The sequence below is a fragment of the Eleutherodactylus coqui genome, chromosome 1, assembly GCF_035609145.1.
Source record: "Eleutherodactylus coqui strain aEleCoq1 chromosome 1, aEleCoq1.hap1, whole genome shotgun sequence".
NCBI classification, from domain to species: domain Eukaryota; kingdom Metazoa; phylum Chordata; class Amphibia; order Anura; family Eleutherodactylidae; genus Eleutherodactylus; species Eleutherodactylus coqui.
Genome location: NC_089837.1, coordinates 497901062 through 497912404, shown reverse-complemented (window position 1 = coordinate 497912404; position 11343 = coordinate 497901062). Strand labels below are relative to the sequence as shown.

General features: G+C 41.1%; 1 protein-coding gene across 3 annotated transcripts in view; it reads left to right on the top strand.

Moving 5' to 3' along the window:
• The window catches only part of FAT3 (FAT atypical cadherin 3), a 522893-nt gene that overhangs the window by 409740 nt on the left and 101810 nt on the right, over positions 1-11343 (top strand). For all 3 annotated transcript variants that reach the window (XM_066587016.1, XM_066587025.1, XM_066587006.1), the window contains one exon: positions 296-506. In XM_066587016.1, coding sequence (XP_066443113.1) covers positions 296-506 — 211 coding nt within the window. The remainder of the gene's footprint in view (positions 1-295; positions 507-11343) is intronic.

Genomic DNA, 11343 nt, shown 5'->3' with positions numbered 1-11343 from the left:
TTTTTGGACCTATTTAGATGATATGCTAGCGTGGATTCTTGGGTGAAGTCATTCCGTTGCCAGCGATGGTTCACATGTGTCAAAATATTTTTTTCAAATGTGATATTTTCATTCTAATAGGAAGTCGTTATCAGCGGCAGCGGGTCAGCTCACATCTGCGCATATTTTGGCTCGCTGCTCTCTACTCCGGGGTCGCTCTGACTTCACCTGACCCAGTTCTGCCGTAACGTTCATTGACAAGACAAAGCTCGGCTCATGAATAATTCACTGCCATTTCTCCGTTCTTTCCATAAAGGTCAAAGATCAAGAATTCCCATACAGAAGGAACCTGGCACGAGTTACACTTACTGTCGAAGACGCTAATGACCACAGCCCTTACTTCACCAGTCCATTGTATGAAGCGTCTGTGTTTGAATCTGCCGCCATTGGCTCAGCTGTCATACAAGTCACCGCCTTGGACCGAGACAAAGGAGAAAATGCCGAACTTATATATTCCATAGAAACAGGTACTGATGGACGTTCCTTAAAGGGGTTGTCTTCCCATTTTTTTTTACTGATGACCTATCCTCTGGAAAGTATGGGCACTCCCCCAAAAAGTGTGTGTGTCCACTTTGTGAAAAGTGTGTGTCTGCAAAAAGTGTGTGCCCTGCAGCAAAGTAGGCAACCGAGATATGCGCCCCTCGGAATGTTTTTGTACCCCCATGAAAAGTACGTCCGCCCCTCAGAATGTTTTTGTACTCTCATGAGAAGTATGTGCACTCACAAAAAGTATGTGCTTACCCTGTGAAAAGTGTGCCTCTATGACAAGTGTGATCCCCTCCTAAAGAGCATTCACCCCCTGAAAAGTATATGTCCCCTTAAAGATACATGTGCCTCCCCTAAAAACTATTTGTACTCCTCCACCCCCCACAGTATATGTGTGTTTCTTGAAAGGTTTATGCATCGCTTGCAGAATATTTGCTTCCCTATGAACAGTATGGGTTTTCCCCCTTATAAAGTGTGTGTGCCCACCATGTAAAAAGTGTGCCGCTGCAAAGTATGTGACTGAGATATGCACCCCTCAGAATGTTATACCCTCATGAAAGGTATGTGAGCCCCCTGAAAAGTATGTGCCTCCCACAAAAAGTATGTGTACTTTTCCCCCCCAAAACATATTTGTGCCCCCCCCCCACCTCCCACCCCATATGTGTCCGCCCATCATCTCCTAAATAGTCTCTTCTGAACATGCTAGCAGTATCTCCGCTTCCAGGCCAGTGTACCCCTCCCTATATTCCCTGCCCCAATAATGCATTAATCACATCATCAACTATGTCAGTGATGGCGAACCTTTTAGAGACTGAGTGCCCAAAGTGCCAACACATCAGGGGGCGGGGCTTATCACGACGTAAAATTTTACCCCCATCGTTCTAAAAAGGAAAGGGCGGCTTTAAAATAGTCAGAGTGAAGATTTTTACTGCTTTTTGGATGTGGAAATACTGCAGAATGTCCTCAGCGGAAATTTCTGTGGAAAATTCTGCAGCATTTCCGCATCCAAAAAGGAGTCAAAATCTGCACCCTGTCTATTTTGAAACAGCCCTGCCCATTTCTGCCATATGTAAACATACCACAGCGGTAATAGTGACACCCCCCCCCAGTGATGATAGTGACCCCTCAGCAATAATAGTGACATCCCACAACGGCCCCCAGTATAATAGTGACACCCCCCAGCAGTAATAATAGTGACATCCCCCCTAGCGGCCCCCCAGCAGTAATAATAGTGACATCCCCCAGCAGTAATACTAGTGACCCCCCCCCCCCAGCAGTAATAATGCCCTATACCCCCCAGCGGCCCCCCAGCAGTAAGAAGACCCTGTCCCCCCCCCCCCCCCCCCAGCAGTAATAATGCCCTCTCCCTCCCCAGCGGCCCCTCAGCAGAAATAAGGCCCTGTCCCCCAGCAGTAATAATGCCCCCCCTTGCGAGACCAACATACTTACCCTTCCTCCTTATGGAAGCGCCGCACCTCTTCTGTCTGATCGCTGGTGTACACTGATGTCAGCGTGCTGCCGGATGCCTCCTCCCCCTGCTCTCGCGGAACCAAGTAGGAGATGTCAGGGGACAGGGGAGAAGGATCCCTGCTGCACACTGACGTCACAATGTGCGCCGGGATCAGCGCAGATAGCAGCGCTGATGGCAGTGCACTGATGAGTGAATGCCTGCAGGGGAGCCGCGGCCCCTGCAGGCTTTCACTAGTGTGGTGAGCGGCTGATGGTGATGCGTGCCAGCAGGGAGGGCTCCGCGTGCCGCCTCTGGCATGCGTGCCATAGGTTCGCCACCACTGAACTATGTTATCAAAGGGGCGAGGCCTCCTCTCACAGTCTGTAAGGCTGCTCTCTGGTGGCATTGCAGGTGGAAGCACTCCCTTATAGACTTCTGCTGTGAGAGGTGAGGAGGGCAGCAGAAAGTAGACCTCCGATTGGTACTTTACTCACTCAAGAAGTAGAGAGGGCATTATTATGGCCATTACTCTTCCTTTCAAGCCCACCCCGCAACTCAGTACTCTGCTTTCCACAATATACTATCTCTCAGATTAATAACTATAGGGGGTGCGGAGGACACATTCACATCCTAGCACCGAAGGGGGATGAAGGTCCTTTCGACCTAGACCCGTATTATAAACAATGCATCATAGTTCGGGGCCCTGTTACAGACTTTGCTTCATGTTAACCCTCTACTGAAGCTCTTTGTTGGGCCCCCTAACAGTTACACCCTTGGATAATGGATATGTAAACCCTTATCATACCCCAGGGGTTAAACCGAACTCTGATGTAACGACCTCAGTGACTGCAGCGGGTGTCGGGTTCACCCGGTATATAAATCTACATTACATGCACATGGTCCTCCAGTCCTCAAAAACATCTGCAGGGGAGGAAGTAGTGTGCAGCGGGCCGTCTGTATCTGTGGCATTGTGCGTTGTACATGACACTTTATACCTGAGCCCCAGCGCCGTATGGTATAGTCATTAAACCGATTGTTTTAGCAGTTCCTCGCCTGGATCCGTAGCCAAGCGTATAATTGTGTATTTGTTTGTGCCGAGTTTGCCTGGAGGCTATATTACTGTACATGACTAATACATCATACAGACTCATGGCAGTCAGCTGTGAATCGCCTGCTTACGCTTTGTGGGATCTTGTTTTAGGAGAACATCATTAAAGCGCTCACAGCCTAGAACAAAGATTTACTTACTTCCTATTGCCCATAAGGCTCCAGCGCGTTCCACAGCGACGTACATAGATTGTAATAGCCATTCTAGTTTCCTGTCTCTGGTGGGCTGATGATCTAATTTTACTATTACACGCACTAGGGGCAATAATCTGTATTATTTTTCGGTGTGGGAGGAAATTGGAAAACTCGGAGGAAGCTCATGTAGACACAGAGAGGTGTGAGTATTGGGGGGATCTTGAAGAGCGGGGGTTAATTAAATTAGAAGTGTTGGCATCACTGACTGCTCTTCTGAATTGCCTGAGAGATCTTGGAGACGTCGCAGTTTCCAAAAAGGCTACTGAGTTTTAATGGCAAATATGTAATACTTAATTTCTCCTGTGGTGGCGCTACAGAGAAATCAAGGACTTGATAACAGGTCCCCCTTCAATTTACAGCTGATCTCAAGGGGTTCTTGCATCAGGACATCCAACAATAAGCTAATCATTAGAAGACCATGTCCTAAGCAGGAGCTCAGCTAGAGTCCTCTGGACCCCGGGGCAAATTTTGGACCTCGACCCCCTGCCTTGCTTGCAAGCTTGTGGCGCTGCTTGAGTCTATAAGGATGTATGTCTTTCCCCAAAGAACAAATGAAAAAACTATATATACAGATCTTATAAGTGATTACAATACATTGATATCCAGGGACTCACAGGTGGTGTCATCTCTGATTGGAGTAATTCACTTTTACTTTTGTTCTTCATTTGGCCCAGACCACCATGATGACCTTTTTAACATTGACTTATTTCTGCAGAATTGAACACACATCTCTGGCTACTCACTTTTCCAGTACATCCACATCTTTCCTCACCTCTACCAAATACTCCATCCATAGTCTCCACATTGTAAAAGTGCCCCCACACAGTAATAGTGGTCCTATACGTAAATAGTGCCTCCCTACATTAATAGTGTCACACATGTGCCCTCACACAGTAATCATGCCGCCTTTGTGGCCCCACACAGTATTGGTGCCATCTTTGTGACAATAAAAATACAAAAAACCTCCCTGAAACTCACCTCATTGTTCCCTGTGCTATCTATCTATCTATCTATCTACCTTCTATCTATCTATCTATCTCATATCTATCTATCTATCTATCTATCTCATATCTATCTATCTATCTATCTATCTATCTATCTCCTATCTATCTTATCTATCTCATATCTGTCTATCAATCTATCTATCTCATATCTACCATATATATCTCATATCTATCTATCTATCTATCTATCTATCTATCTATCTATCTATCTATCTATCTATCTATCATATATCTACCTATCTATCTCATATCTAACTATTTCATATCTTTCTATCTATCTGATATCTATCTATCTGATATCTATCTATCTATCTCATATCTATCTATCTTATATCTACCTATCTATCTCATATCTCTCTATCTATCTATCTCTCTATCTATCTCCTATCTATCTCATATCTATCTATCTCATATCTATCTATCTCATATCTATCTATCTATCTATCTATCTATCTATCTCATATCTATCTATCTCCTATCTATCTCATATCTATCTATCTCATATCTCTCTATCTATCTATCTCTCTATCTATCTCCTATCTATCTCATATCTATCTATCTCATATCTATCTATCTATCTATCTATCTATCTATCTATCTATCTATCTATCTCATATCTATCTATCTCCTATCTATCTCATATCTATCTATCTCATATCTATCTATCTCCTATCTATCTATCTATCTATCTATCTATCTATCTATCTATCTATCTATCTATCTATCTATCTCATATCTATCTATCTATCTATCTCATATCTATCTATCTCTCTGATATCTATCTACCTACCTCATATCTATTTAGCCATGTAATCATGACTGATATCGTCTTGCACACATTTGAGCTTTTTTCCTACCCTTTATAGTGAACTTCTAAAAGATCTTTGTATCTGCAAACGTCTACACTTCACAGTTTCCATTTCACACATTGGACAAATTTTGTGAAATCAATGACATTTTCTAAATGTCAGAGGGAAACATGCAGTAGATTCTGTGGTCAGACTGGGGCTGCTGCTGTGTGATAGGCAGAGTGAGAGACCGAACCTAGTGACAGTAAGTGAGCCTCTCTGTGTAGTAATATGTGTAATGTATTCAGCAGAGAACTGGGAGCTCACATTTACCGACCATTACTGTTCATCTATCACCCCACCAGGAATGTATGAGGTTTTATCTGTTCTTGTTATGTCTGTCCATCTCATATCTATCTATCTCATATCTATCTATCTCATATCTATCTATCTATCTATCTATCTATCTATCTATCTATCGTATATCTATCTATATCCTATCTCATATCTATCATCTATCTATTTATCTATCTCATATCTATCTATCTATCTATCTATCTATCTATCTATCTATGTATCTATCTCATATCTATCTATCTATCTATCTCATATCTATCTATCTATCTATCTATCTATGTATCTATCTCATATCTATCTATCTCATATCTATCTATCTATCTATCTATCTCATATCTATCTATCTATCTATCTATCTATCTATCTATCTATCTCATATCTATCTATCTATCTATCTCATATCTATCTATCTCATATCTATCTATCTATCTATCTATCTATCTATCTATCTATCTATCTATCTATCTATCTATCGTATATCTATCTATATCCTATCTCATATCTATCATCTATCTATTTATCTCATATCTATCTATCTCATATCTATCTATCTATATCATATCTATCTATATCCTATTTCATATCTATCATCTATCTATTTATCTCATATCTATCCATCTCATATCTATCTATATCATATCTATCTATCTATATCCTATCTCATATCTATCTATCTATCTATCTATCTATCTATCTATCTATCTATCTATCTATCTATATCATATCTCATATTTATCATCTATCTATCTATCCATCTCATATCTATCTATCTATCTATCTATCTATATCCTATCTCATATCTATCTATCTATATCCTATCTCATATCTATCTATCTATATCCTATCTCATATCTATCTATCTATATCCTATCTCATATCTATCTATCTATATCCTATCTCATATCTATCTATCCATCTATCTATATCCTATCTCATATCTATGTATCTATCTATCTATCTTATATCTGTCTATCTCATATATTTCTATCTCATATCTATCTATCTCATATCTATCTATCTCATATCTATATCTATCTATCTATCTATCTATCTATCTATCTATCTATCTATCTATCTATCTATCTATCTCATATCTATCTATCTATCTATCTCATATCTATCTATCTATCTCATATCTATATCCTATCTTATATCTATCTATCTCATGTCCGGATGCCTTGCACAAAATTTCAGACGTACCTTAAAAACACACTTCTTCAGGGAAGCATACCATATTCCCTTGATCTAGTCCCCCGCCCCTCCCTATGGCTCCCCACACCTCCACCCTGCCTATCGCATACGACCTGTATCCCTGTACCTCCTTACCGCCCCCGCCCCGCAGGAAATCCCCTATTGCCTGTGTTCCCCATGCCTCGCTCCTCCCCACTCCCCCCTTGCACCTCCTATACCACCCACCCCATTTGTTTCAAACCCAATGTACCTCACATTGTAATTGTTGTATTGTTTTGCATTTATCCATGCCTGAAAGCGCTGCGGAATAGGTTGGCGCTATACAAATAAAGATTATTATTATATCTCATATCTATCGATCTCATATCTATTTATCTTTCTATCTATCTCATATCACTCTATCTCATATCACTCTATCTCATATCACTCTATCTCATATCACTCTATCTCATATCTATCCATCTACCTATCTATCTATTTCATTTCTATCTAACTATTTATCTCATATCTATCTATCTATCTTTCTATCTATCTATCTATCTATCTATCTATCTATCTATCTATCTATCTATCTCATATCTATCAATCTCACATCTATCTATCTCCTATTTATCTATCTATCTCATATCTATATATCTATCTATCTATCTATCTATCTATTTATCTCATATCTATCTATCTCCTATTTATCTATCTATCTCATATCACTCTATCTCATATCGCTCTATCTATCTATCTATCTATCTATCTATCTATCTATCTATCTATCTATCTATCTCATATCTATCTATCTCATATCTATCTAGCTATCTCATCTATCTATCTATCTCATATCTATCTATCTATCTATCTATCTATCTATCTATCTATCTATCTATCTATCTATCTATCTATCTATCTATCTATCTATCTATCTATCTATCTTATCTATCTATCTCATCTATCTATCTATCTCATATCTATCAATCTACCTATTTATCTATCTATCTCATTTCTATCTATCTCATATCTACCTATCTATCTATCGATCTATATCTTATTGTGAAATTTGCATCTATTATGGTGTTATAAAGGGGGTTTACCTTTTATGCACATCATTTTAATGTATTCTTCTCCTTGTAAGCTATGTGAATGAGTGATGGAATAATTCTCCACCTATTGCTAGTTAGCCTCCCTATGAGGCAATATTCTACATTTCAACAGGCCTTGAAACATGACTAGAGATCTATGCCACCAGAGTAAAGTACCCGTGTTCATACATCTGTCTCAGGGGGTTTGCATCTCATCACTTCACAGAACAGATCCGATTGGTTGGATGAGAGGCCATCAATATAGATCCAGGGCTTATATTTCTCCTTGCGGAGAGCAACAGGAGGGTGTAGAGACTCCTACAGGCCATGCAATGCTCCTTGGGAAAAAGCTATGGAAATAAGTGTTGGAATAATCCCTGATAGTGCCACCTATAGGAGGTTAGCTGACCTATGAGTCAATATTCAACCTTACAACATGACTCTGGGTGTACGTTCTTTTAACCCGTTAAGACTACAGGGCGTAGCTGCTGTATCTTCCAATAGGTGGCACCGTGGAGGATTATTTTATTACTTATTTGCATAGCTTTTTCCCAGGGAGTGTTGCATGACCTGTAAGTCTCCCTATGCCATTGTGGTGTGCTCTCCACAAGGATTAACTTGACCCTTGAACTCACACTGATGGCCTCTCACTCAGCCAACCAGAACTGTCCTGTGCAGTGGTGAGGAGCAGGAACCCTGAATCAGTTGTGTATACACATTGGTACTATAGTTCAGCTTACATACCTAGTCATGCTACAACGCCTGCTTAAATTTCATTCACTAACTCATAGGGTAACTACTGTAACGTCCAATCAGTGGCACTGTTTAGGATGACTTCATCACTCATTTGCATAGCTTTTTTCCCAGGAAGCATTGCATTGCCTACTTACACCCTTGAGGTGTGCTCTCCACAAGGAAAAACGTTATCCTTATAGATCTAACTAGGAGCAAGATGTATCACGTCAGGTAGCTGGTATATAGGGCCAGTCTATGTTGGATAATTTCTGGTGGATACCTTTCTTTTCATACAGTATGATGCCCAGATTTTGCCCTCTCACAACTTGCACAGTCTTTGAGTTTCGCCAAGAATGTTTCCTGAGCTGACTTCTCATATCAACTGTATTAGTATTTTTGCATGTTGCCTATTGATCTGAAGATCTAACTGGCACCGGCTTACATGCTACCGTACAAATAGGCACACTTTTTTCAGGAGCGAACGTGGTGCTGGCAGGCCTATAACAATATAGTCCTTCTGTACAACATGGTCAGTCCACGGCTGTAGAGTTGTAGGATATACCCCAGACTCCATCATGCTTCACTCGCTTGACATAGATCTTTCGGAAATTTGGCCATTTTGAAGACTTGGGCAAAAAAAGGAATTAAAAACAGCAGACTGTAATGTGTAGTGGCTTGATAGACCTGTGTACTACTGTCAAGTCCCGGGGCTCTATATTTATGCCCCATGTAATTCTAAATTCAGCTAATTTATTTCCCTACATGGCCCATGTTTGGCAGCTGTTTCATGGATTTGTTACGCTCTACGGGAAGATGTACTTTCTCACATTTCATCTCGGTCCTTTCAAAGACGTATAGAAGGACATTGTACTCCGGGACGGCGTCTTTTTTTTCTTTCTTTCTTCTCTCACTGAAGTGCTTCTCTGTTCACAATACATTTATATTGTCAACGGACTTAAAAGTCTGATGTTTTTTCCAGCATCTATGATGAAATATACTCCCACGTTTTGTTGCATTTTAACATAGTAACATAGTATTTAAGGCTGAAAACAGACACATGTCCATCCAGTTTGGCTTAAAACACTTCCCCCCACCCCGATGTTGATCCAGAAGAAGACAAAAAAAAACTATTGAGATTTTCGTGAATTAAGGGGAAAAAAAATTCCTTCCCGAATTCAGTCTGGCAATCGGAATAATTCCCGGATCACTGATGCTTTCTGAAGTAATCAGTGATATAACATATAATATTGTATCGCTCAAAAACGGCATCCAGGCCCCTCTTGTACTCTTTCATCGAGTTCACCTTGACTACTTCCTCAGGTAGAGAGTTCCATAGTCTCACTGCTCTTACAGTAAAGAACTCCCCTCCATGTCGGTGTAGAAACCTTCTTTCCTCTAGACGTAGAGGGTGTCCCCTTGTTATAGTCACAGTCCTGGGTATAAACAGATGATGGGAGAGATCTCTATATTGTCCCCTGATATTTTGATAACCTCTCTGGGTATTGTAGTCCATCCATTCTGTTTATTACTTTAGTTGCCCACTTTGTACCCACTCAAGCTCTGATATGAGCTTCCTGAGTACCGATCCCCAAAGCTGTCCACAATATTCCATGTGTGGTCTGACCAGTGACTTGTAAAGACAATGTTCTCCTCATGCACCCCTAGACCTCTTCTGATGCACCCCATGATCCTATTGGCCTTGGCAGCAGCTGCCTGACACTGGTTGCTCCATTTAAGCTTATAGTTAACTGAAACCCCCAAGTCCTTTCCCATGTCAGTGTTTCCCAGTGGTTTCCCATATAATGTGTAATGGTGACATGTATTTCCTCTGCCCATGTGCAGAACCTTACATTTATTGGTGTTAGGCCGGTTTCACACGGCTGAGAATCTCGCGCACGATTTGTGCGTTGCGATATCTCGTTTGAATATGAACCCCACTGCCAGCCTCGCCAGAGGACTGCTACCTCCCGAAGTGATGCAAGATGAAATTGCATTTGCTACTTTTCTGCCCAAGACCCCAACTCATCGAGATCCTCTTGCAAACTGCATTCTATCCTCTCTTGTGTTAATTACTTTACATAGTCTTATATCTTCCGCAAATATTGATATTTTACTGTGCAATCCTTCTACCAGGTCATTGATAAATATATTAAAAAGAAGAGGGCGCAGTAGTGCCCCCTGTGGTACCCCACTAGTAACAGTGACCCCCTCTAATACTGCCCCCTGTGTTACCCCACTAGTAACATTGACCCCCCCCCTCCCATACTGCCCCCTGTGGTACCCCACTAGTAACAGTGACCCAATCAGTTATAAACCCCCTCTGCTTTCAATCACTGACCAGTTACTTACCCCCTTACACACATTCTCACCGAGATCAGCATTCTCATTTTTACCAGCCTTTTATGCAGCACAGGATCAAACGTATCCAGATACACAAGATCCAGAGACTCTCCCCGGTCCAGTCTAGAACTTACCTCCTTGTAGAGTACATTTGGTTAAAAAGGTTAAAATTACTTCACCCCATCATAGGTTTTGTGTGGGACTGATGCTTTTTTTTGCAGCAAATTCACATTGTAAGGATAGAGTCTTAAACAGAAATCAATTAATTGGCAAGGGTTAAATTGACTTTAAAAGAAACCCTTTAAGACTCTTTGCAGTCACTGCATAGTAGTTAGAATATTGTAGTGACTTGACACAGATTCCATAATTTGCCTTAAAATACTTAAAGGGATTGTACAAAAATGCCACAAAATAGCCGTCATCAGTTCAGCTTGTGGTGACCTTTTTTTTAGGACTGGAGAACGCATGGGGGCTGGACTGGCTAGTACGGCTTTACGAAGGGCGGAGCCTAATACTGAACTGTTCCCTGTATACTCTTGTGGAACTCCTAGAGATGGCAGGAATGGGGTTCTACAGATTCG